The following is a 27,235-nucleotide window of genomic DNA, read 5'->3' as shown; positions in this document are numbered from 1 at the left end:
TGTCTCTTTAATGTTTACTGGAAGACCTTGGAAGATATATTACCTTAAGGATTAATACATCTGTGACAGTCAACAGTTGAGATGGCCTAGTCATTGCTCAAATTCTTTCTGTGGGTCAATGACCTGATTGTAGCCACTTGTAAATTTCAGGCAGCTGATCTGGGTTTTCAAGATCATTTTGTGCCTGTAATGAAGTGAGGCTCATTAATGTTTAATGATTCCATGCAAGAACATTTTAAATTGACGCTCAGGGCAATGGCACAGGGAGAGCAATAACTGATAAGCAATAATAATTACTTGCATTTGGTTAACATCTTCAGTGTAAAGCTGATGTCCCAATGACAGTAGATTTGGAAAATGGAGTCAGCGGGGAGGTTGCGTAGACCTCCAGCTACACGAAATGGCCCAAAGATTCAAAGCTTGTCACTGATTGGAGCATTGATCTAGATCAGTGGATTTCAAACTGTCAAACTCACATTCTACCTTAAGCAATCCCTATGCCATAAATGGCCTTATTAGTAAGGGATTGCTTAAGGTGGAATGTGAGTCCAAAGAAAAAGTTTGAAAACCACTGCTTTAATCGTACCTAATTGACTTGTTATGTGCACGGTTTACTAATTCTAAAAGAAATGGGTCAATGACCATTTTTCTCAAGCAAAATATTTCAGTAACAGTTGGGTCTAGAACAGTGGTTCTCAACCTTCCATTCACACTTACATACCACCTTAAGCAATCCTTTACTTATCACAAAGCACTTATGGCTTAAGGATTGCTTAAGGTGGAATGAGAGTTTGGGGGCAGTTTGAAAACCACTGATGTCAATCACTTTTGGGTGTCACTTGTTGAAGTGAGACATGGAGAATTTACTAAGAGGTCCTGCCTGCTGCCTTTCCAGCATTGGTCTAGAGTTGAACACCTTGCGGAGTTCAGGAATAGGGAACCAGTTTCCTGCAGATTCCCCGCAGTGATGCTGTGAAGTGTCCCTGCCAAACCTGCCCTGTTCAGATCTAATGAGGTCTCTCTCATTTCAATGGAGGGAAAAGCTGCAAGTTTCATGGATTAACGTTTTGTTTAATTGTTCAAATTATAAATAAATTTGTATTTAGCTGTTCAATTTTTTTTTTGTTTTAACGTGGTTTGACATTTTTTAGTAATATTTTTGCAACTTTTAATAAAATTCACTTTTGCATCAGTTTTGGAATCATAGACATTAAAGTCTTTGGACAGCTTTATCCTGATAAATATTTTTCTGTTTGTCCACCAAAAAGCAATGTTTCATGATCCCTTTATGCTCTAGACCAATGTTGGAGAAACTCAGCAGGTCAAACTGTGTACTTTATGTAGCAAAGTTAAAGATCCCTAACCAACCTTCATCAAGGTATGAGCAAAATATGGGTAGGCGCCTGAACAAAATGGTGGGGGAGACGGGTAGGGAGAAGAGCACAAGTCCACAGGCAGAAGATAATAGGTGGATCAGAAAGACAGGGCACATCAGCAAATAAGGGGAGAAGGGATGGCTCGATAAATGGAGAGGAAAGGGTATGGACAGCTGAAGGAAAGAAGACAGAAGGATGGGGAAGAGAGGAAGAATGTGGAGTCGGCTAGCAAAACTCATAGGTCTATGTTCATCCCCTCAGGTTGGAGAGTGCCCAGATAGGAAATTAGGTGTTGCTTCTCCAATTTACAATGGTTTGGGTTTGACCGTACATAAAGCCATGGACAGACATGTCAGTGCAGGGGTGGAGCATAGAATTGAAATGGTTGGCCACTGGGAGATCCCTGTCACTGATGCAGATGGGGCAAAGGCGCTCAGTGAAGCGATCTTCCAGTCTCTCCAATGTAGAGAAGGCCACAACAGGAGCAGCAGCCTCAATAGATGACTCCCATGGATTCATAAGTGAAGTGTTGCTTCACTTGGAAGGACTGCTTGGAGTCTGGAATAGAGGTGTGAGCACAAGTGTGGCACTTTCTGGGTGTGTCTGTCTTCCTAAAATGTAGCTTCCCCTCCACCATGATCAACTCAGCCCATCTCTGCCATCTCTGTTTCCCACTCATCTGCTCTGGCCCCCTCTTCTCCACACCCCCCCCACAGATTCAACAAAAACAGGATTCCCCTTCTCCTCACGTACCACCCCACCAGCCTCCGCAGCCAACACATTATCCTCTGCGATATCCATCACCTACAACATGATCCCACCACCAGATGCATCTTCCTCACCCATTCCTTCTCAGCCTTCTATAGGGGCCGCTCCCTCTGTGACTTCCACATTCACTCATCCCTTCCCATTAATCATCAATGTAAATTTGAAGAGCAACAGCTAATTTTCCATCTGGGGAACCTAATGGCTTTAAACATTGACTTCTCTGGTTTTTGCTAGCCTGCTCTCTATTCTCTCCCTCTCCTCCCTATCCCTCTTTCCTTCAGCTGTCCAACCCCACTCCCTCTCCATTCAGTCATCTCCCTTACCCTTATTTGCTGTGTGCCCTCCCTCATACACCAATTACCTCCTGCCTCTGGGACTGTGCTCCTTCCCCTGGCCTTTCCATACTCCCCACGCCCCCCACAATTTTATTCAGGTGCCTCCCTACATTTTGTTCATACCTTGAAGGGATCAAGTCCAAAATGTTGGTTATGTATCTTTGTCTTTGCTATATAAAGTACACTGTTTGACCTGATGAGTCATGGTGTCGGAAGACTGTGGTGTTATACTCCTGGAATGTAGTGTACCTTGGGGAGCTCACCCAATCAACTACATCGTCCATGGGCTTGGACCCAGCATGTGCTCGTGGAACAGGGCTGGTCAGTTTGCAGTTGCATTTGTGACAAATTCAACATGCATTATATGGTGTCTCTAATTTACAGAGAGAAAACCCAAGACACTTTGGAGAGTTTGAATAATCAAAATAATTTAAGGAAAGGTTTTTAGGATAAATGATTCATGACATTTTTACTTTCTACAAAGATCATTGCTCCTTGTCCTAATCCTAAATGGAGCATTAGACATTCCATAACATTAGAGAATTAATTGTAACTGTTTTGTTCACATGGTAAAGCAGATCTGACTCTTTCCAGTGATGTGAGGAAATGCAGATGATCTTTCACCTCCTTAATTCTACAATCTATTTTCACAATATTCAAAGTAACCTTCAAAGGGCAGTTTTAGTTCATTTCTCATTAAAATGCTCACCACTTCTGCTGAAAAGGCACACTCAGGACTGTGCCCTTTTAATACAGTTGGTTACCATTGTCTACTTGTTATGCACCTGAATTTTAATGCAATTATGGGAGGTTAAAAATACATTGAAAAGTTGTTTGATTTCAATTCATGAGTTGAGTGCCCAGGATTCAACAGAAAATAAAAAAAATAAATCAACCCATCAGGATAAGATTTCTAAAATGCTTTGATGGACACAAATGCCTGATTTGGGGTCTGGTTAACATTGATTTTGTCGCTCACTGTCAGAACCAATTCTCCTGTTGTCTGAGGTTCTTGCATAATGTCCTCTTTTGTCACGTGTGTTGCAGGTGTTCGGTGACATGTCTGTGGGAGAAGGAGAAATGGTTTGTGTGGAGTTGGTTGCCAGTGATAAAAACAACACGTTTCAGGGCGTGATCTTCCAGGGGTCCATAAGATATGAAGCACTGAAGAAGGTGTACGACAACCGGGTGAGAGAGCTCTTTCTCGTGCTAGCCCTGGGCAAGGTTGTGATTTTGCTGAGTTGTACAAGAGTTCTTGCAAGCAAAGGGAAGTTGCTGAGGAATGGAGCTGCCATAGACTCCTTGACCTGAATGTGCCTGGATGTGGTGTAAGAACTATAATTTCATGCACTGAAATGCAAATACCTCAGTGACAGTTCGGTTATTTCACCCACCTGTAGTGGTACCATGACCCCCACCCCCATCAGTGTTTAGTCCCTCTCTAGCTTTGTGCATCTCCCTCTTGTTAATTCTCTTTTTACCATCGTTCACCATGTGCTCTATCAGCCACCTTGGAGTATTTGCTACATCACCAGTGCATAAAAGCAAGTAGATGGCTGTTCAGGCAGAAAGGCCAAACAAAATAAGAGTGAGCTGATTAATTCGGTGCAATCTTGTTAATTACACACAAATCAATGCTGTCTGTTCCTGGATATGATACCAGAAGAACTTGTGGCCAAGTTAATGTAACTGCAATACCCACAGTTTTTGTTCAGGGATTTTCAGATTTTTACACTTCAGTGAACAAGACTCAAAATAATCAAAGAATGTGACAAAACTTGAGAAACAATTTGATTTCATGATCTCTATTTAGTTGGGGCCTCTTTCAAAATTAATCCCCCTTTCCCCTCTCTCTACGAGATTCTGAACACAAATCTTGGGAGCTATGTTGTCAAATGTGAGAGCTGCTGATATCTCTCTTGTGGGTTGTGTTATGTGGAGTCCTCTTCCTACCCCCCCCCCCCCTTTCCCACCTTCCCTTGTGAACTGCAACTCCTTAATGTCACAGGATTGGGAAGGTGCAATGGAAGAAGTGGGAGTTTAAATTTTGAGTGCTTAAAAATGGAAAGAAGCAGAAAAGAAATGGAAAGGTATTTGGTAGAGTTGCACTCTTTAGAAAATAGAAGACATCATTTCATCACTGCAAGAGGTGGGAAGGCAGATAATCAGTTGTTTGAGTTCGCTTACCATTTTCAGAGCAGCAAAGATAGCCATCTTAAGGTGGAAAGGGCATGTGTTACAATGTTGAAAAAGAGACTGAAGCAGGCATAGTCTTTCTTTTGGATATCAAATTTTTCCTTGTATTCTTTCTAGCAATGTGAATAAGATGTTTAGATTCATAGTCTGCTCCTGTTTTACAATATCATATCCAGTTTTGGGCACTGAACGTGAGGAAAGATGTATGGAGGAAGTGTACAGGAGGGAGATAGATCAGCTCGTTGAATGGTGTAATGATGACAACCTTGCGCTCAACATTGGCAAAACAAAGGAGATGATTGTGGACTTCAGAAGGAAGTCAGGGGAACATGAACCAGTCTTCATCGAGGGCTCAGAAGTGGAGAGGGTCAAGAACTTCAGATTCTCCGAGAATCTGTCCTGGAGCCTCCATGTTGTTGCAATCACAAAGGCTCACCAGCAGGTATACTTTGTGAGGTGTCTGAGGAGATTCAGTATGTCACCAAAGACTCTCATAAACTTCCACAGGTGTACCGTGGAGAGCATTCTGGCTGGTTGCATCACTGCCTGGTATGGAGGCATCAACTCTCAGGGCAAGAATAAACTCCGGAGGGTTGTTAACTCGGCCTGTGACATCACTCCATCAAGGACATCTACGTGAGGCAGTGTCTTAAAAAAGAAGTCTCTATCCTCAAAGATCCCCACCACCCAGCCCATGTCCTCTTCACTCTGCTACCATCAGGGAAAAGGTACAGGATCCTGAAGATGAGCACTCAGCAGAACAAGGACAGCTTCTTCCCCGCTGCCATAGTAACGTTGTAAGATGGTTATAATATGAATGTTTGCACTATTGATGCTGTCGTGAAACACCGAATTTTGTGACTTGTTCATGACAATGAGTTCTGAGATTAATGTTAGAACCATTCCTGTAGCTTTGACAGACACAATATTTTTAGAGGGTTTGCTGTTTAGTAAATATGCAGACGATACTAAGATAGGTGGAATAGTGGATAATGAAGAAGGTTTTCAAGGATTGCAGAGGGATTTGGGCTGCTTAGAAAAGTGGGCTGAAAAATGGCAGATGGAATTTAATGCTGATAAGTGTGAGGTGCTTCATTTTGGTAAGAAGAATCAGAATAGGACATACGTGGTAAATGGGAGAGCATTGAGGAATACAGAAGAGCAGAAAGATTTAGGAGTAACGGTACATCGTTCCCTGAAGGTAGAAACTCACGTGAATAGGGTGGTGAAGAAGGCTTTTAGTATGCTGGCCTTTATCAATCATTGCATGGAATATAGGAGTTGGGAGGTGATGTTGAGATTGTATAAGACGTTGGTGCGGCCTAATTTGGAGCTTTGTGTGCAGTTCTGGTCGCCTAATTATAGGAAGGATATAAACAGAGTGGAGAGAGTGCAGAGAAGGTTTACCAGAATGTTGCCTGGGTTTAAGCATCTGGAGTATGGGGAGAGATTGGACAGATTGGGTCTTTATTCTTTGGAGTGTAGAAGGTTGAGAGGGGATTTGATAGAAGTATTTAAGATTATGAAAGGGATAGACAGAATGGATGTGGATAGACTATTTCCGTTAAGAGGAGGAAAGATTAAAACAAGAGGACATGAGTTAAGAATTAAGGGGCAGAGGTTTAGAGGTAACATGAGGGGGAACTTCTTTACTCAGAGAGTGGTAGCCGTGTGGAATGATCTTCCGGGAGAAATAGTGGCGGCGGAGTCAATTGTATTATTTAAGAAAAGGTTGGACAGGTATATGGATGAGAAGAAGATGGAGGGTTATGGGCATTGTGCAGGGAGGTGGGACTAGAAAGGGGTGTTTGGTTCGGTGCGGACTAGAGGGGCCTAATGGCCTGTTTCCGTGCTGTAATTGTTATGTTATTACCAACCAGAAGCTAGCCCAGGTGAGTTTACAGTGACTTACCATTCCTTTGACTACTGAAGAAATGTGTAAAGTTAATTGGGTAGAATAAAATGATCAAGAACTGACAGGGGTGGATGGTGACTAAGGATGGTCTCATGAGTGGGGTAGAGAATGAGAGAAAACAGCACTGGAGATGAGATGAGCAGTCAACTGTGCATCAAATGGAAGTGTACATTGGGTGCTTTTCAAGGAAGTGAGAGATTTTGGAGTCAGTGGAGGAGTGTGGGTATGTGTGATGGTCTGAGCCATATTCACAACCCTCTGCAGTTTCTTACGGACTTGGGGAGAGCAATTCCTGCATTACTCAGTGATGCATCCTGACAGGAAACTTTGATTGGTGTACCCAAGGAACCAGTGGTAGCTTGGGGAAAACTTCCAATGTATTGCAGTGATGATCAGCAACTTGTCAACAATTTTTATCTTAAATTTAAATTTTACTTACAGCATGGTAAAAGGTGAATTCAGCCATTTAACCCCCATGTGGCCCAGTTATATCCAAATTAACCCACAGACCCTTACATTTTTTGGAGGTTGGAGGAAACTGAAGCAAAACTCCTTACAGACAGCACCGGATTTGAACCCCAGTTGCTGGTGTTGTACCAACCTATTCAGAAATGGTTGTTTTCAGGAATTGAATACTGAACTGGTGCTTTCTCAAGCAGTGCCAAGCTGACTAATGAAGAGTAATTTTGTTAAGTGCATGGGAATGCATTGTTTGAAAGGGGAGTCAGGAAACGGAATGAGAATGATTTATTTCTGTTGGGTGACTGCAGTGCTTGGAGCAGCTCTGCTAATGTGAGATGTGTTTGTGCACAGACTCATTGCTAACACTGTTGCTCTATATTTAAATGTGTGTAAATTAGCAGTTATATCATCTATCTCTGAATAATTTTAGTTTTTTAAGAGAGAAGTAAAGTATTTTTCACCAATGCGTGAATATTGTTTGTGTTGCTTTGAAGGCATCTAGACAATATATTTTTTCAACTGATGTCAGTTGGTTGTTCTGCCTTTCTCTGCTCACTGTAAGCACTGGCTGACATACCCATTTTACACAGCGATCCCATTTAACGACCCGTGTTTAAAGCCAGCTCAGGTCGTTCACACTGAACCTAGAAAAGCCAGGTCAGTGCGGCCTTTTACATAGGAACCCGGCATCCTGGCGCAAAAGGAGGCAGGACCTGGAGCATTACAGCGTTGGCGTCCCAGGAAGGCGAGAAAGCCTTTTATACAGGAGCCGATGTGAAACACAGCGGCCCTGATACTACCTATTTTGGTGGGTAATTACCAGGATGAAAATAACCCTCCCCCCCGCCCCCCATCCTGCGTTCTTCGTGTTCATACAGTTAAGTGAAGTAGTTAAAAGGTGGTTAATACCTGTCTTTTAAGGGAAAGTGTAAAAGGGCCACTTGATTGACTGCTACTCCTGAAAAAAAAATCTCCTTCACTCTGCTCCCACGTTCCACCCTGTTTCTCCAGCAACCCAGTCCTCTGCTATGACTTGCATGGTGTGGTCACTGTTGGACACTGTGTCTGTTGAATTGACTCAACCCATCTCTGTTATGGCAGCAAAGTAGCTGCACAACTGACCTTTATTTCCAGGCAGGAAAGGAGTTCTGGTTCCCAGCTGTCAAGTTCTGTCTTGTGACCCTAATTGAGAATGACATATAATCATTGGATGGATTGCAGCTGAGAGATGCTCACTACAGAATAACCTGCATTGACCAATTGCGAGAGGCACAGGAGAAACGGCAAGACTGCAGAGCCTGTGAGGTGTTCAGGGAATCCTGACCATGTGTGGGTTGCTGTTTGTCTTTCAGGTTAGCGTGGCAGCTAAGATGGCTCAGAAGATGTCCTTTGGGTTTTATAAATACAACAACATGGAATTTGTCCGGATGAAAGGACCCCAGGGAAAGGGGCATGCTGAGATGGCAGTGAGCCGTGTGGCAACAGGGGATACCTCACCCTATGGGACAGAGGAAGGCTCTGAGCCAGGATCACCCCTGCATGAACAAGTAAGTACAAGCAATCTTTAGGGTGGAGCATAGACAGAGGCTGGTTTAACACTTCTGAGGACATTATTTGGAACTGTTCACCATTTAAAATGAAGGCTGAAATGTGCCTGGCTTTGACGGCATTTGTGACAAGAGCCAACAGTGAGATTCCCCTCCTTGACCCTCACTCTTGCATCAGCTCCTTGGTGCACAGAGATGAGGAATTTGCTGGTGGTCGGTTGCTAGTGCACCTGACCCCCGCTGAATTCTGTACTGATTTCAGGGGCAAATGTCAATCATCTTGAACCGAGGGGCAGGACAGACTTGGCACCTGTCCCTTTGGCAGCATGGTCATTATGCCCTAATGCCCAGCATGAATTGGGTCCCCAACCTTGATAGAAAACACAAGTGGTTTATTTTTATTTCTAAGATAACTGGAAGGATTGTTACATTAAATGTTTCCTGAATTGTTTAAATCTGTTTCAACCACTTTAACAATCTCTGATTTTTGGAAACATCTTCCCACTGTTCCTCTCATACCTGAAACTACTGTACCATGTCCCTGTAATGGCTATATTGTTCTGTACCAATCCGTGCCCTTGGCTCGTCTGCTTTCCAAATCTGGCTTCTTGCATTAAAATAAACACCACTAAGTTTCTCCGTTTTACCTCGACACATCCTCCATCATCCTGTTCTGCTTCGCTTAGATTAATTTCCTTTGGCTTCCTCGCTATCCTTAACTTTTATCAGGCCCCCTCTCTCTAATCTTGGATTCTAACCTCCTGCCAAACGAGTTAATATCTACCTATTAGTGGCCTTTGCCATGCTCTCAGTATTCTGATGGAAATACATTTGAAGGATTTAGTTTACAGATGTATCACTCTGCATAAAAAGGCTATGTATCTATGATTTTGACTGATCAACACTATAAGTTTTGTGCTGTCATTATTGTTTCTGGGGCAGTAATGGAATGCCAGTGTTGACTGTAACCCCCAGGATACAGGAAAGTCCATTGAATGTCCTCATCCAGATTGTTATTTGATTACCAGTTGAGATCCCTGCTAGAAAATGGGATTAATTCACTTGTGTCACTTACTTCCCAGGCTCCGCTTAAATTGTTAAGGACTACGCATATTAATACCCCCTTTGGATGAGGTGGACAGATATCAGCTGCTTGTTTGATGGCATTGATTAGCCTCAGGGAAGGAGGAGAGATGTCAGAACCATCTTGGGGATCTCTTAAAATAATCTTATGAACATGTCCAAATACTTTCCCAAGGACATTGTGTTTTATTTCTCCCAATGTTTATTTCGATTGTGGAAATGTGCCTTCCTCAAAATGAGTGTCAATTGTTTGCCAAGGAGTTCCTATGAGAATTTAACCCCCCTTGTTTGTGCCATCATCCAACTTGCAATTTCTTGTCACCAGGGGGCTGCTTCTCCTTCCTGCAGTGCATTTTGGGTAGGTTGACAACTCCCATTTGTCTGTGTTGTGTTTGCTGTGTTGTACCTTTTCAAAAATTAAGTTTGTCCTAAAAATCTGCCTGATGATTGGGAACCAGCCATTCATATAACCTTGTGGCAAGATCTGGAGTTGCATGTGTAGGTGCTTGTGACAGTCATTTGTGTAGTGTCAAAAATTCACTAAAATGTAAAAGCTACCATAGCAGACTGCTAGTTACATCTGGTCCTTGAATAAGTAGCATTCTCCTTCATTCATTCAAGTTGTGCCTGCATGTCTCCCTGCCCTTGACATAGCAACTGTATATGCATTTCTGGACTTTACCTGTCTTTCTCCATCAACTTCATGTTACTTGGTTTTTAGTGTTATTGGTACAATTACTTTGTTAGTTCAAAGGCAGTGAATATCCAATAGAAATGTGACGTGTTATACTGATCCAGAAGGTAAGGTTTTCAATTTTATTTCCAATGAATCCACTCTGAAAGTATCACCAGATGTGTACTGTCAATAAGATGACTTTTGTTTCTTGCACCAGGTACATTTTAATTTGCATACCTTTCATCCATTTTTAATCATGGAATAGCTTTTTATTAGTTTTTTAAATTAAAAAAAAAATTTTCATACTATGAACCATCAATCAAAATACACACAAACATTTCCCTCTTGAATATACACAGTGGCATTTTCTTCCTTTTTTTCACCCCTACTTTCCCTCCAAACCCATTAAACGTTCAACATATTCAATACAATTAAACCGTTAAACAATGTCATCACACAATGAAAATAAACAAGAAAATTGTGTCATCTACTTTTACACACTGGGTCAATTCATTTCGTCACCTTCTCATTCTATCATTTTAGGGGGTGGAGGTCCACAATAGGCCCTCTCTGTTGTGTTCCATGTACAGTTCCCAAATTTGTTCAAATAATGTGACTTTATTTTTTAAATTGTATGTTATTTTTTCCAATGGAATACATTTATTCATTTCCATGTACCATTGCTGTACTCTCAGGCTCTCTTCTGATTTCCAAGTTGACATTAGACATTTTTTTGCTACAAATCTTTTTAGCACTTCATCCAGTTTGAGGCCTAATTCTTTACTTCTTATATTACTTAGAAGAAAGATCTCTGTATTTTTTGGTATGTTGCTTTTTGTGATTTTATTTAATACCTGATTTAGATCTTCCCAAAACTTTTTCACTTTCTCACATGCCCCAATTGTTGTTCCTGTTTCCTTCTTACAGCAAAAACATCTATCTAGTGATGTTGAATCCCATTTATTTAATTTTTGGGGCGTGGTGTATAGCCTGTGTAACCAATTATATTGTATTATGCATAACCTCGTATTTATTATATTCTTCATAGTTCCAGAGCATAACTTTTCCTCATTTTTTATCTTTATGTTTAAATCTTTTTCCCACTTTTTGGGTTTATACCTTATTTCATCATTTTCTTTCTCTTGCAGCTTGATGTACATGTTTGTTATAAATCTTTTATTATCTTTGTTTCTGTAATCACATATTCAAAGCTGCTTCCTTCTGGTAATCTCAGTCTGCTTCCCAATTTGTCCTTCAAGTAGGTTTTCAGTTGGTGGTATGCAAACATTATGCCATGAGTTATTCCATATTTGTACTTCATTTGTTCAAATGATGATAAATTATTTTCCAAAAAACAATATTCTATTCTTTTAATTCCTTTTCTCTCCCATTCTCTAAAGGAAAGGTTATCTATTGTTAAAGGGATTAGTTGATTTTGCGTCAATAATAATGTTGGTTGTTGGTAATTTGTTTTTTTCCTTTCTACGTGAATCTTCTTCCATACGTTGAGTAAATTGTGCAGTACTGGTGAACTTCTATATTGCACCAGTTTTTCATCCTACTTATAAAGTATATGTTCTGGTACCTTCTCTCCTATTTTATTTAGCTCTTATCTGGTCCAATCTGGTTTTTCCCTTGTTTGATAAAAATCTGATAGATACCTTAATTGTGCTGCTCTATAATAATTTTTAAAGTTTGGTAGCTGCAAACCACCTTGTTTGTACCATTCTGTTAATTTATCTAGCGCTATCCTCGGTTTCCCCCCCTTTTCATAAGAATTTCCTTATTCTCTTTAGTTCATTGAAGAATTTCTCTGTTAAGGGAATTGGTAACGATTGAAATAGGTATTGTATCCTTGGGAAGATATTCATTTTAATGCAATTTACCCTCCCTATCAGTGTTAGTGGGAATTCTTTCCAATGTTCTAAGTCATCCTGTAATTTCTTCATTAATGGCTGATAATTTAATTTGTATAGGTGGCCTAAATTATTATCTAATCTAATACCTAGGTATCGGATTGGTTGTGTTTGCCATTTAAATGGTGATTCTTTTTTAAATTCTGTGTTATCCGTATTATTCATTGGCATCGCTTCACTTTTATTTGCGTTGATCTTGTACCCCGATACTTCTCCATATTCTTTCAATTTCTAATGTAGTTCTTTTATTAATATTTCTGGTTCTGTTAAGTATACTATGATGTCATCTGCAAATAGACTGATTTTATATTCCTTCTCCTTTATTTTTATCCTTTTTATTTTATTTTCTGTTCTTATCAATTCTGCCAAGGGTTCTATTGCTAAAGCAAACAGTGAGGGAGATAGTGGACATCCCTGCCTAGTTGACCTACTTAATTTAAATTGGTTCGATACATATCCATTTACTGTCACCTTCGCCAATGGTCCTTTATATAATGCTTTAATCCAATTAATATATTTTTCTGGTAGGTTGAACCCCTGTAATACTTTGAATATGTAATTCCATTCTACCCTGTATAAGGCTTTCTCTGCGTCCAAAGCAACAGCCACTGTTGGTATCTTATTTCTTTGTACTGCATGGATTAAGTTGATGAACTTACAGATATTCTCCGTTGTTCATCTTTTCTTAATAAATCCAGTTTGATCTTGTTTTACTATTTTTGGTACACAGTCAGCCAATCTGTTTGCTAATAGTTTTGCTATTTTATAAGCTGAATTAAGTAGAGATGTTGGTCTATATGATGCTGGTGTTAGTCGATCTTTTCACGTCTTTGGTATTATTGTAATTATTGCTGTTTTACATGAATCTGGCAAGTTTTGTGTTTCTTCTATCTGGTTCATTACTTCCAGAGAGGAAGAATTAATAACTCTTTAAATGTTTTATAGAATTCTATTGGGAATCCATCCTCTCCAGGCATTTTATTGTTCGGTAGCTTTTTTAATATATCTTGTATTTCCTCTATTTCAAATGGTTTTAACAATTTGTTTTGCTCCTCTTTTTGCAATTTTGGTAGTTCATTTTTAGCTAAAAACTCATCTATTTTGTCTTCTTTCCCTTTGTTCTCAGTTCGGTATAATTCTTCATAGAATTCCTTAAAGTGTTCATTAATCTCTGTTGGGTTATATGTAATTTGTTTGTCCTTTTTCCTTGATGCCAATACAGTTCTTTTAGCTTGTTCTGTTTTAAGTTGCCAAGCTAATAGTTTGTGTGTTTTTTTTTCTCCTAGCTCGTAATACTTCTGCTTTATTTTCATTATGTTCTTCTCCACCTTATACGTTTGTAATGTTTCGTATTTTATTTTTTTCCGCCAATTCTCTTTTTTGTTGTATCTTCCCTTGTTGCTAGTTCTTTTAGAATAGCTTTATGTTGAAACAAGCTGATTCCTCCCTCTCTTGGAAATCCCTTCGAAAACTACAATTGTATCTGCCTCCACTACCACCCCAGCAATGCATTCCGGACCCTAACCACATTGCTGTTTTTAATTTTTAGAAAATCCTCTATTTGTTCAATTGCTGAGTACGTTTATTCTCTAATCTTGATACCTCCACCAATGGAAAGTTTCTCTTTCTTTACACTGTCTGTACCCTTGATGATCTTCCATCAACCCCCTCCATTCCAAGGAGAACATCTCCAGCATCTCCAGTCTGTCCATATGACTGAAGCTGTTCATCACCAGAATCATTGAGGTGAATCTGTTCTGTACAGGTGTCAAATCCTTTGCACTTTTGTCTTGAGTTGATGCTCAGAATGGACCTAATTTTCCAGTGAACAAACCATCATGACTTCCTTGTCCTTGTATTTTTTCCCTCTATGTAAACCCCTTGGAACCTGCCTCATTTAAATCATTTTCTCACTGTGTCCTGCCACTTCTAATGAACTATATGCATTTACCCCAGATCTTTCTGGTCTTGCAACCCATTTAGAATTGTGCCCTTTAGTTATATTGCTGCATCCAATTCTTGCTACCACAATGTAGTGCATCACATTTCTCAGCATTATATTTCGTATTCCACCTATCCATCATTCTACCAGTATATTTGAATCCCCTGAAATCTATTACAGGTTGTACCTCTCTTATCTGGCACTCTGTGGTCCAGCATGTTTGAATCTGCCACCATCAGTACAAATTCCTTACCGACAGTGTGGGACTCGAACCGCAGAACCGATCGCTGGTGCTGTAAGGGTGTTGCTCTAATCCTGCCGTCCCACAGTATTATTTCCTGTTTTAAGCTTTGTTCTACCTTTTGTGTTTACATCGGAGGTATTTCCAGCATTTTCTGTGGTCCGGCAATGGTCAGGTCCCAATGTCACCAGATTAAAGAGGTATAACCTGTTCTATCATCCAAACATCTGAGTTTTGTGTCATCAGTACTTTTGGAAATTGTGCTTGCATCCCAAGTTCCAATCCTTAGTACGCATTGAAGAAAGCAGTGGACCCTGTATCAAACTGCATGTTTCCCTCCAGTTAGAGAAACAACCATTCCAGATTTCCCATTACTTAACCATAGTTTTATATACAAAGCTGCACCTCCCCTTTATGCTGTGGCCCTCCACCTTAATGACATGTAGCACCTTATCAAGTGCCCGTTGAAAGTCTACATATAACTTCATGAACCCTCTGTGCTACTTTATCATGTGAGTTAGAAACAACTTGCCTTTAGCCAAATTAAGCTGGCTTTCTCCAATCAGAGGCTGAGAATCCTGCCCTCATTATTTCAAGAGCTTTCTCCCCAATGTAGTGTGACATTGCACGCTCACTTATTCTTTCCAAAAACTTCAAACCCAAAAAAACCCAGCTTCAATTAATCAAACCACAGAAATGTTTAAAATTATGACCATTGATAAAATGTTTTTGATTGAGTGGTTATTTTGATGACTTGCAACTTGGTTAGTCAGTTATTGAGGCTGCTTGGTTTCCTTAGAGAGTAATTAATTTGGCTCTGAATAATATTTGTGTAGATTAATAAACAATTTCTGTACTTGAGTTGTTCAATGTCAATTGTTGTTGAGTCATGACAGGTTTTATGTTGTTCAGGATTCTCTAGATCTTAGGCTGAGGTTGATCAACTTTCCCGGAGCCCTTTCATGAACAATTGACATGGAAAAAGGCGATTGATCTTTTCAGAGTCAGTATTTAATCTGCTTTATTTCTTGCTCCGTTCATTGCAAAACTACTGTTAATAGAAAGTAGGATCCCTTCAAATGTTTTTGCTCACTCATCTCCCATCTGATCTGCATCCCTTTTGCTCATTCATTGCTTTCTACTGATTTCTACAAGATTTGTAAAGGTCATTATTTTTTCTGTAAGACTGGAGTTATGTCCAGCTTTGCAACAAACTACCTTATGACACTTACAACTGGAGCATAACTGAACTGTATGCAGAGATCTGACAAGCACCCCTGTTAGTTAATTGAAGAGTTAGTAGTGGCAAAGAAAGCAGGTGCTGGGATTGGTCAATTTGAGTAGTGCCAAAATAGTTCCTTAATCTCTTGCTTTGATTTCTATCAAATTAGTTGTGTGGACGATGGTGTACAGCAGTCCCTAAACTGAAGACCTTTTCTTGTCAGATCTCTGATAAGCTGAAATAAACAGACTTCCATATCCTACTCCATGCAATGAATATCAACTCCCAGGCTGCTCAAACCCTTCTGTTTACAAAATGTTGATTGATTTAGTTAGGACATTCATTTTATTTGCAAGGAGAACATGTCTCTGATTGTTTCTCCAAGATAGCTTCTTGGAGAAAAAGAAACTTGCCTTAACTGTAATGCCTCATGGACCTTTGTTGTGAACTAGATAATGGTATGATGTTTCTCGCCACCTCTGGTCCTAATGGGGGACATTGAGAGGGGACACAAAGATGTCACCATTTCCTTTGCTGCTCTTGGTAATCTAACTGACGATGAATGGATTGGAAGGAAGTACAGCTTTTGAAATGTTCTTTATTTTAACTAAAGAGCACAGAGAAGACCCGATGTTCCATTGATCTTTCCTTCAGTTTGAACTCTTTGCTGACCTAAGATTGTGAAAAGTGCAGGCTGGTTCCGGTCTCTGGGAGCCCACTGTGTGAGTGAAGAGAGTAAAGGGGCATCAGGTTTTAAATGCCTGCTGCGGCGCTGCCTGTGAGTGCCAGCACTGCGACCCACTCTTTTTAAAAAATATTTTATTTTTGGTTTTTAAGCACATATCACTTATTCCAAAATAATCTATATACCACATAAATAAATATATAGATCTCTTTTTTTTCTTACAAAAATACAAAAAGTACAATTTACATATATATTTAAAACAAACCAATATTAAAAATTCCAAAACTAAACATAAGCATTCCAGCCCCCCCCCTTCCCTTTAACTTAAAGAAGATAAACAGATACAGAGTCTTTTGGTCTACCGTCGAGGCTCACAGTCTATTTTACTGGTTAAAAATAATAGAATAAGGTTGAGGACCGATCATGTATTTATAGCAGCATCGAGTCCACGCTGCTGAAGATCCAGCTGCGCTGGGTGGGTCACGTCTCCAGAATGGAGGACCATCGCCTTCCCAAGATCGTGTTATATGGCGAGCTCTCCACTGGCCACCGTGACAGAGGTGCACCAAAGAAAAGATACAAGGACTGCCTAAAGAAATCTCTTGGTGCCTGCCACATTGACCACCGCCAGTGGGCTGATCTCGCCTCAAACCGTGCATCTTGGCGCCTCACAGTTTGGCGGGCAGCAACCTCCTTTGAAGAAGACCGCAGAGCCCACCTCACTGACAAAAGGCAAAGGAGGAAAAACCCAACACCCAACCCCAACCAACCAATTTTCCCCTGCAGCCGCTGCAACCGTGTCTGCCTGTCCCGCATCGGACGTGTCAGCCACAAACGAGCCTGCAGCTGACGTAGACTTTTACCCCCTCCATAAATCTTCGTCCGCGAAGCCAAGCCAAAGAAAATTACACTTGTGTACTAATAAAGTTCAAATACGATGCCAGGCCTTCAGGAAAGCATCGTGTTTGTTTCTTAAATTATAAGTAATCTTTTCCATAGGAATACAACTGGCCATTTCTGATATCCATCTCTTCAGAGAAATCAGTGTATCTGATTTCCACGTGACGGCAACACATTTTTTAGCTATCACCAATGCAATCATAATAATTGAGATTTGGAACTCAGTTAAATGATTACTGAGGTCCATAAAATTCCCCAACAAATATAATTCTGGATTGCCAGGGAAGATGACTCCTGTAATCTTAGATAACACTTCTGACACTTCCTGCTAGAAAACATTTACTTTCACAGAGGACCAAATGGAATGGAGAAATGTTCCTTTTTCCATTCCACGCCAGAAATATCTGTTGGATATTTCAGGCTTTGATTTGTGCAATCTTTGCAGAGTCAAATATAATAGATGAAGGAAAATTGTATTGCACCAAACCATATCTTGCATTAATAATTGATGTTACCCCTTCTTTACACTTACACCATTCAGTCCAGGAATATTCTGATATGCTTGCTGCTAAATCTGCTTCCCATCTTTCCCTGGGCCTATGAATTCCGAGTGTTTTCCCATCCTTCTGGAGCTGCTACCCACTCTTTGACAGGTTCAAATTGATCTGCAGCTGCTGCCTTGTTCTGGAGACTAAAGACCAGTCCATCTAGTGAAGTGTGTTTTCAAAACTCAGTAGAATGGCACCATGACACCATGTGCAACAATGCTGCTGGCCACAAATATTTGAGAGAATGGACCCAGCTGATTGATAAAAGGTAGCATGATAGGCCATGGGCTTGGTTCTTGGGGAATTCCTACCTCTTTACAAGGCAAGGCTGGTTATTGAACTGTTCTTGGAGACCTTGCTCAAGCAATCAATTGCCACTCTGCTCAGTACTGGACACATTTTTCTTTCAAATTTTTTATTTTTCACACTATGAACCATATTAACCAAAATACACACAAACATTTCCCTCTTGAATGTACACAGTGTCATTTTCTCTCCTTTTCTCCCCTCCCTTCCCTCCCTCCTTCACCTTCCCACCCTCACAACGTTCAACATATATGATACATTAAACCCATTAAACAATGTCATCACACAGTGAAAATAAACAAGAAATTTGTGTCATCTACTTCTACATACTGGGTCAGTTCATTTCGTCGTCTTCTCCTGTCATTTTAGGTGGTGGAGGTCTGCGGTAGGACTTCTCTGTTGTGTTCCATGTACGGTTCCCAAATTTGTTCGAATACTGTGATGTTATTTCTTAAATTATATGTTATTTTTTCCAATGGGATACATTTATTCATTTCCATGTACCATTGCTGTATTCTCAGGCTATCTTCTGATTTCCAAGTTGACATTATACATTTTTTGCTACAGCTAAGGCTATCATTATAAATCTTTTTTGTGCTCCATCCAAATCGAGTCCAAGTTCTTTACATATTACTTAGAAGAAAGATCTCTAGATTTTTTGGTATGTTTCTTTTTGTGATTTTATTTAATACCTGATTTAGATCTTCCCAAAACTTTTTCACTTTCTCACATGCCCAAATTGCATGTACTGTTGTTCCCGTTTCCTTCTTACAGCGAAAACATCTGTCTGAAACTGTTGGGTCCCATTTATTTAACTTTTGGGGCGTGGTGTATAGCCTGTGTAACCAGTTATATTGTATCATGCGTAACCTCGTGTTTATTGTATTTCTCATAGTTCTGGAGCATAGCTTTTCCCATGTTTCATTCTTTATCTTTATGTTTAGATCTTGTTCCCATTTTTGTTTGGGTTTGCAGCTTGTTTCTTTGTTCTCTTTCTCTTGCATTTTGAAGTACATGTTTGTTATAAATCTTTTAATTATCATTGTGTCTGTAATCACATATTCAAAACTACTTCCTTCTGGTAACCTCAGCCTGCTTCCCAATTTGTCCTTCAAGTCGGTTTCCAGTTGGTGGTATGCAAACATTGTACTGTGAGCTGTACCATATTTGTACTTCATTTGTTCAAAAGATAATAATTTATTTCCCGAAAAACAATTTTCTATTCTTTTGATCTCTTTTCTCTCCCATTCTCTAAAGGAAAGGTTACCTATTGTGAAAGGGATTAGTTGATTTTGCGTCAATATTAATTTTGGTAGTTGATAATTTGTTTTTTTCTTTTCTACGTGAATCTTCTTCCAAATGTTGAGCAGATGGTGCAGTACTGGTGAATTCCCATGTTGCACCAGTTTTTCATCCTAAAATCCTGTCTCTTAAGTAGCATGGAGTTTAATCTCCATCTATATGTTCTCGGTGATCCGATAACAATCTAGCTTTATATTCCATTTTTCTAACTCTCCGTTGGATGTGGGCTGACAACAGGAGCAGGTCTATACTTGAGTATGTTTTACATCTACTCGAATAATATGAGTATTCCTTCTCCTTTGGGTGTTGTCTCCTCCATATATCCAAAAGTTGCATTTCCTGCATCGATTTAACCATAAATTTGGTTACTTTGTTCTTTCTGCTAGTTTTTTTTTCCAGTTTTATCCATCTTTGAGTCCAAATTAAGGTTAAAGTCCCCTCCTATCAGTATATTCCTCTGAGTATCTGCAATCTTCAAAAAGATATCTTGCATAAATTTTTGATCCTCTTCATTAGGTGCATATACATTGAGCAAATTCCAAAATTCTGAATATATCTGACACTTTATCATTACATACCTCCGTGCTGGATCTATTATTTCCTCCTCTGTTTTGATTGGTACATTTTTATTGATGAATATAGCTACTCCTCTGGCTTAATATTTATTGATTAATATAGCTACTCCTTTGAATTATATGATGCTGCCGTTACGTGCCCTACCCAGTCTCTCCTTAATTTCTTGTGTTCCACTTCAGTTAGATGTGTTTCCTGCACGAATGCTATATCAATTTTTTTCTTTCTAGTACTGGACACATTGAGGAGATGGCTTGGGTTGCCTCTGGTGCAGATGGGCTGTGCATCAGGTTGGTGTTTTTCTCTGAGGAAGTCCTCCTCCTGTGTAGCTGGACGCCAGAGTGCCAAGTCTGGTGTCAGGAGTATGGGAATGGTCAGCATTGCCACTTGTCTTCTGTGATGCCTGAGAAATATGACTTCCAGTTCTTCTGTTGCATGGATGTTCCACATTGGAATTCCACAGAGGCCTGTTAGAAATGGAAGAATTGAGGGGAAAGGGGAAGCCCGTTATTAGAGTGTGGATTGTTACTGAATCAGTGATGCACGTAATGTTAGATACCAGTTCAATGTTAATTTTGGAAACTATTTTAAATGATTTTTTGTTGCTTTTTACACTTTCTCCTCCCTTTTGTATTCTTCATGGCTTGCATTGGATGAAACTTAATTATCCAATGTGATTGAGAGGCAATGAGGAAAAAACTGGAATGCATTTTTTTTGTGTGATCTTTGTCTCAGTACAGAAATAGGCCATTCAGCCCATCTAATCTGTCAGAATTAAACCCATTGCACAGCTCTCTTCATGTAACTCTGACATTTTCACAATGAAGAGTGCAACATTTAGTCCCAATAGCAAGATGATCTGCTTATACAAGAATGTTATCCTACCTTCTTTCCACACTTCATTGTTATCAGCACACCTCTCTAAACTAAATTCTGACGGGGTAAATTGTCTTCTGTAAAATTTACTCCGCCATCCATTCCATAGAACATTTTGTCCCATAGCACCATTTCCCATTTCTGTACATCTGTCAGTCACTGTTTTTGGGAAGCAACCAATTTTTGGGGTTCATTTTCAGGTGACTTCCTTCAGCACCCCTCCGACCCCTGAGCGCAACAACAGACCATCCTTTTTCTCGCCTTCATTACGCAGAAAAACCCCTAAAAATAGAATGGCAGAGATGAAGAAGTCCCATTCAGCCAATGACAGTGAGGAGTTCTTCAGACATGGCTCAGACAACGGAGACTCGGAAGGTATGTCTTGCACGTTTTGTACAAATTTCTCCTTGACTTGTTGTAGATGATGTATCCTGGTTTGAATTTTGTCATCTCCTGACGTGACTGATGAGGGGAGGGCGTTCATACAGTTGATTATTCACATGCAGGTATACCCCACTTTACAAAAGTAAAACGTTCCTATGAAACCTTTCGTAAGCCGAAATGGCGTAAAGTGAAGAGCCATTCACTACTATTGAAGGTTAATTTCATAAAAGGAAAAACCCAAATTTCTTTGGGATAGCGAACAGCGGTTTCTTCGTAAAAGTGAATTTGCGTAAAGTGAGTATCGAAAAGCGGGGTATACCTGTATTCCTAATGGTTAGCTGGGCCATTAAAATCTAGACTCTCCCTTGCTCTCACTGCTCAAGGGATGACATTATAACCAGCAAAAAAAAAAATGGTAGAAAACTTGTAAAATACATTTGCCTTGATAAAGTTTGGTTTTGTCTTGTCACTTGGACTACAAAATAAATCAGAATCTTGCTAAGGAGACTAAGGTTCCAATCTATTTGTTTCTCAGAGAAAGAAGCTGAAAATGCTGATTTCCTGATACACCTAATTGCTTTAATTCTGAAAATGAAATGAAGAATTAGAATTAAATTCATTCCGTTCACCAGCTTTAATATAAAGCAGTGGCTCTCAACCGTTTTCTTTCCACTCACATACCACTTTAAATAATCCCTATGCCATCGGTGCTCTGTGATTAGTAAGGGATTACTTAGCTGGTATGCAAGTGGGAGGGAAGGTTGAGAATCACTGCTCTAGACCCAATTGTTACTGAAATATTTTGCTTGAGAAAAATTGTCATTGTCCCATATCCTTTGGAGTTATGAAACCGTGCACATAACAAGTCAATTAGGTATGATTAAAACAGTGGTTTTCAAACTTTTACTTCCCACCCACATGCTACCTTAAGCAATCCCTTACTAATTACAGAGCACCTATGGTATAGGGATCACTTAAAGTGGGATGTGAGTGGAAAGAAAAAGGTTGAGAACCACTGCGTTAGAGGCTGTTTGGCAGGGACATCTTTCAGAAGTTATGAGATTGGTTCATGCAAACAGGATTCACTCTTCATTTTAAGACTAGGATAGCCACATGAATACACATCATTGTCTGCAGAGTTATCCCTTTGTTCACTGGTAAAAAATGCCTGGATACTCCACAGGGAATATTCAGAGAGATGTTCTTGTCAGTTGAGATGTCCTTCTGTTGTAGGTATTTTACAGTAAAGCCACACCCAAAATGTTGAAGTAAACTGTTATTGTGTCTGAGTCTGTATTTAATCACTTGCTGTAATCTTGGTGCTTCATGGGTATAAAGCCGCAGTGTTCTGTTGAGTTCAGCGAGTCTCTCCACAGATTTTCTGAGAGTTTCTTTCTAGATGCCTTCCTGTCTAAACCCTTTTTATGTTTATAGTTCCAATCTACACATGGCTCATTCAAAGTCACAACAGGAAAATTGGTGTGATCAGGATTTAAGATTGGTCTGCAGAACCACGATGCAGTGGCTCAACACTGGATGTGGAAAAAAATTCGAAAAAGAATTAGTGTTCAGGTTATTATTGCAATTCGGTTTTTGATGGTTTGAGCCTGAGAACCTGAGGAATGAATCATAAAGCACATTATCTTCAATAGTCTGTGTATGGAACACCAGTTACCATATTTGATGACGTATAAGGCCCACTTTCCCCCCAAAATTGGCTCAAAAATATCCCCCGCGTCTTATGCGCGAAGTTGAATTTAGTCCCCAGTATTGCTACCTGGGCCCAGTATCAGGAAGGGAGGGATCCTCTGCTGTCCTCGGTATTGCCCTGATGGCCGCTGAGTGGATTTCCGGCTACTTGCCCCAGATTCAAGAAGCCTGCAGAGCTGCCGCAGCTGTTCAGGAAGCAGGCCTGCAGCTTCGCAGCCCACCTTCCCTCTGGTGGCCCATTGCTCACTTCCCCCGGTGGAAAGGCCGACGATGGTGGCTTCTGACAGCAATGCAAGAGGTGCAGGAGGAACCCATTTGCCAACACTCACGGGTTGCCTGTGGGAACCCATTTGCCATCACTCACGGGTTGCCTGTGGGAACCCTGGGGCCGGGCGGCCTGCCAAGTAGAAGCTGCACAGCAAAGTGAGATCTGAATTAAAAACTTTCTGCTTACCTATAAATGCCCTTTAAAAAACCTTCTATTCCCTGCTGAAATGGTGTGTGTGTGTGTGTGGGTGGTGGGGGGGGGGGGGGGGGGGGTCCTTGTATGCCTTCAAATACGGTCTGTTACAAAGGTATTTATAGGACTTGGCTATGAATATAGGGCATAATTTTCCAAGCACAGTGGCTGTTAGAAAATTTAGATTTGGTGAATTAAGTGAATCTGGGATAAAAGGTCCTCATTGTTACCATAAACAATCCTACTGTCATTTACACTCACCTGGATCACACTGCCCTTTATAGGAGGAAACTTGCCACATGATGTCTGCTTCTGTTCATCATGTCTGATCATTTGGGAAATGTTAAGCCATGATGTCTGATCCTAATCTGAATCCGAGTTGATCCCTATACAGTAACAGCTCACTGCTCTCTGCCTAACCTCCAGTTTAGATTTCCACAGTGCTGAATTTGCCAAAACATGACCTCACAAAATAGTTGTGTGACAAGGAAGTATTATACTTCATTGTTTGAGCTGTTGTCTTCAACGTAGGTGACCAAAGTTTCTCATGGCCTGTTCGAACTGTCCTTTTATTCTAGTTTTAGTCCAACTATAGTTAGAGGATCTCTGGCAATGGCTCCCTTTTCCTGGTCACACTCTTCTTCCAACACGGTCTTCTGCATTCAACACTCTCTGTGTCCTCCTCTTGCTTGGTGAGACCAAGCATGCACAAGGCAAACTCTTTTCCAAGCACCTGCGCTTGCTCTTCGTGTGCCACCTGGAACTCCCAGTTGCTAGCCATTTTGATTCCCCTCATTCTCACACCGGCATGTCTATCCTGTGCCTCCTCCACTGCCAAGGTGAGGCCAATGCAAGTTTAAAGAACACTTCATAATGGGTGGCACAGTTAGCCTCGAGGTTAGTGCAATGCTATGAAATGCCACTGATACACAGACACACTAAAGGCCTCCCTGAAGTCACTTAATGTAGTCACAACCACCTGGGAAATGCTGGCACAAAACTGCCCTACCTGGCTTGACCTTATCCACATGGGCTGTCAAGCTTACAAAGCAAGGTGCATTGCCAGAGCGCAACATAACCACGAGCTGTCCACAGCCCCAAAGCCACCAGCGCAACAACTGCAGTGCCTCCACACATCTGCCCAATATGTGCCAGGACATTGTGTGCCCAAATTGGCTTGACCAGTCATCTTCAGCTACACTGCATCCAATCTTAAAGTGATTAATGGGGTCGAGATCATCACCGATGGATGAACAATTGATTGATGACAGCAATCGGGGTTGAAATCCATCGCTGTCTATAAGGGGTTTGTATGTTCTTTCCATGACTGTGTGGGTTTCCTCCCAATATTCTAAAGATGTTCAGAGGGTAATTGGTCACTTTGGTGTACTTGGGTGGTGCAGTTTTATAGGCTGAAAGGGTCTGTTATAGTACAGTGGTTTTAAAAAAAAAAAATCCTCCTGAATCGTGTCCATCAAAGTCAATCAGAAGACCATTAGAAGTCTTACTTGTGCATTTTATTGATTATTTTTTTCTTTGCTTTCTCTGTATTGCACTATCAGTTTGTTTACATTTGCTGCTGCTTAAGTTCTTTTAATTGTTTACATGTTTATGCTGTGTATAGTTTACTTTTTGCACTACCAAGTAGTGTTAATTCTGCTGTGCCAAGAGGAAAAAGGAATCTCAGGGTTGTATGTGATGTCTTGTATGTACTCTAACAACAAATCTGAAATCTACAGCTCAGTGGTGTCGGACTCTGGCTTTACCCTACCCTCAATTTGGTCTATGTGTCGTCTGAGTCCAGCGTGCTCGTTGAATGAAGTGATAGGAGAAGGTATTCGGTTTCACAATCAGTTTATTACATAGTACAAGAATAAAGCTTAACAGAGCTCTGGTTCAGTCGTTCGTTCATAGGTCACCTGCTCGGTGAGCTATTCCCCAAGACTGACCCCTACTGTCCAGTCTCTTCTCTTTATATGGATCAACATTGTTCCACTGAACAAAAATTGGCTTTCTTTGATAGGCTCCTTGCCTAAGATGTATCGCAAGCAATTTCCTGCTCTGCAATCATCTATGGTGTAGACCTTGTATCTTAATCTCCAAGGCCAGAACATCCTGTTGTTTTGATCAGAAGTCAATTCATACCCCAGATATTTCTAATTATTCCTTTGTTCTCGTCTGGCCATAGTCTTCTGTTCTAATCAACACCTCCCGTGTATCCTTATGACTTGGTATTCCTACTAAATTGGTTTATACATTTTATTTGTCTCTGACCTTCTCAGTCATGGTACTCTTACCACTTATCCTTGCAATCCACTTATCTTCCTGTTCCTAGCCTGTTTCAGAATAAATCACTGTCCCTATGGTTCCTCCAACTTCATCCTGTCTAACTTCTCCTATCTGCTATCCTATTATTCCCCATGTGTGCTTTACAATTAGCAGTGTAACCTTGGGGATGAAAGTATTTTCTCTCTTTGTATTTGGAGGCAGCAAATTCTACACGTACTATAATCAGCCAATTTTTCTACATACTGTGGCTGTTACTTAATTGCATTAATATTTCCCTTAAACAATATAATTGAAGTAAATAGTAAATTGTTACAGAGTAATGGATTAATGAATACATAATGAATAGTACATAGGCATAATTTCTATGATTACTTAACCCCTTGGTTCCAACAGTGGCATGAACATTGAATTCTCCAATACCAAGTAACCCACTCCTGCTCAGTTCATTTCTCTTTACTCCTCCTCTGCCTAGTTTCACTCACACACTTCTTCTCATCCAATTCCTTTCCCCTTCCCCACCTTCTCCATGTAGCCATCACCCACACACTCCTCCCACTGGAAATCCTCCCCCATGCTTGTCATCAGGTCATCATCCCTCCCTCGTGCTTCCACCAATGTCCTTGCTTCAGCATCTCTACTGTCACTTTCTCTTCTCCTTCCCCCTCCTGGCCTCATCTGCCTATTTTTCCCCCTTTTGTCTACTTCCACCCTCACTCTCTCCTAACTCCACCCCAATGAACTCCTTCTGTGCGTCATCCTTCACCATTCCTGATCCACCTGTCACCTACTGACCTATTCCTCTCTTTTTAACACTAACTGATCTTTTTTTCTTCCCTCAAGCAGAGTTTTGATTAGAGTTCTCACCTGTCCATTTCCTTCCATGAACCCACTGTTCCTCTAGCAGTAGGAAATGGAAAGTTGCCACTTTCAACCCTTGCCACAGACACAATTTTGTTATTCTCTAGTTCCTTTTGTGCCCACTCTTGGGCTAAACCAGTCTTGACAATCCTTGAAGGCCTGTCCAACTACCACTGAGTCTCTGAATTAATACCCTCTCCATCACAGAAACTTGCTTTCTCAACTTTGCCTCTCCAGACCATCTGCCACCAACACCTTTGTCCATGTCTCTGTCATCATTTCAATTAATTAATAGCAAACAATGTGAAGCTGAGGGACTCCTTTGGGCAGGCAGCATCCACGATTCGAAATTGTCAGGCAATGTTTTGGGTCAGGACCCTTCATTGAGACTGTATTTTAATTAATACACTTCAATACACAAAAGTGCTGGAGAAACTCAGTTGGTCCTGCAGTGACAATAGGTAGCAAAGATTTATAACTAACATTACGGCCCTGAGACCTTTGTCAAGAGCTTGTCTTAAACCACTATCACAGGGTCTGCAGACTTTTGTTTCACTTAATTAATACACTGCTTGGCTGAAATCACTTCAATCCATCCTCCATGATAAACATTCAACCATGGTGTGCACAGATTTTTGTCATTTACTTCCATAATAAAGGTGACA

The 27,235-nt window shown here is 40.5% G+C and overlaps 1 protein-coding gene across 7 annotated transcripts in view; it reads left to right on the top strand.

Moving 5' to 3' along the window:
• Positions 1 to 27,235, top strand: part of kiaa0930 — a 76,710-nt gene that overhangs the window by 38,445 nt on the left and 11,030 nt on the right. For 5 of the 7 annotated variants that reach the window (XM_069903466.1, XM_069903464.1, XM_069903468.1 and 2 more), the window contains exons 6-9: positions 3,527 to 3,667; positions 8,405 to 8,599; positions 10,008 to 10,040; positions 21,070 to 21,244. In XM_069903466.1, coding sequence (XP_069759567.1) covers positions 3,527 to 3,667; positions 8,405 to 8,599; positions 10,008 to 10,040; positions 21,070 to 21,244 — 544 coding nt within the window. The remainder of the gene's footprint in view (positions 1 to 3,526; positions 3,668 to 8,404; positions 8,600 to 10,007; positions 10,041 to 21,069; positions 21,245 to 27,235) is intronic. The other 2 variants (XM_069903467.1, XM_069903465.1) reach the window with 1 other exon arrangement.

This window comes from Narcine bancroftii, chromosome 11 (genome assembly GCF_036971445.1).
Source record: "Narcine bancroftii isolate sNarBan1 chromosome 11, sNarBan1.hap1, whole genome shotgun sequence".
Lineage (NCBI taxonomy): Eukaryota > Metazoa > Chordata > Chondrichthyes > Torpediniformes > Narcinidae > Narcine > Narcine bancroftii.
This window is presented reverse-complemented; position numbering and strand designations above follow the sequence as displayed.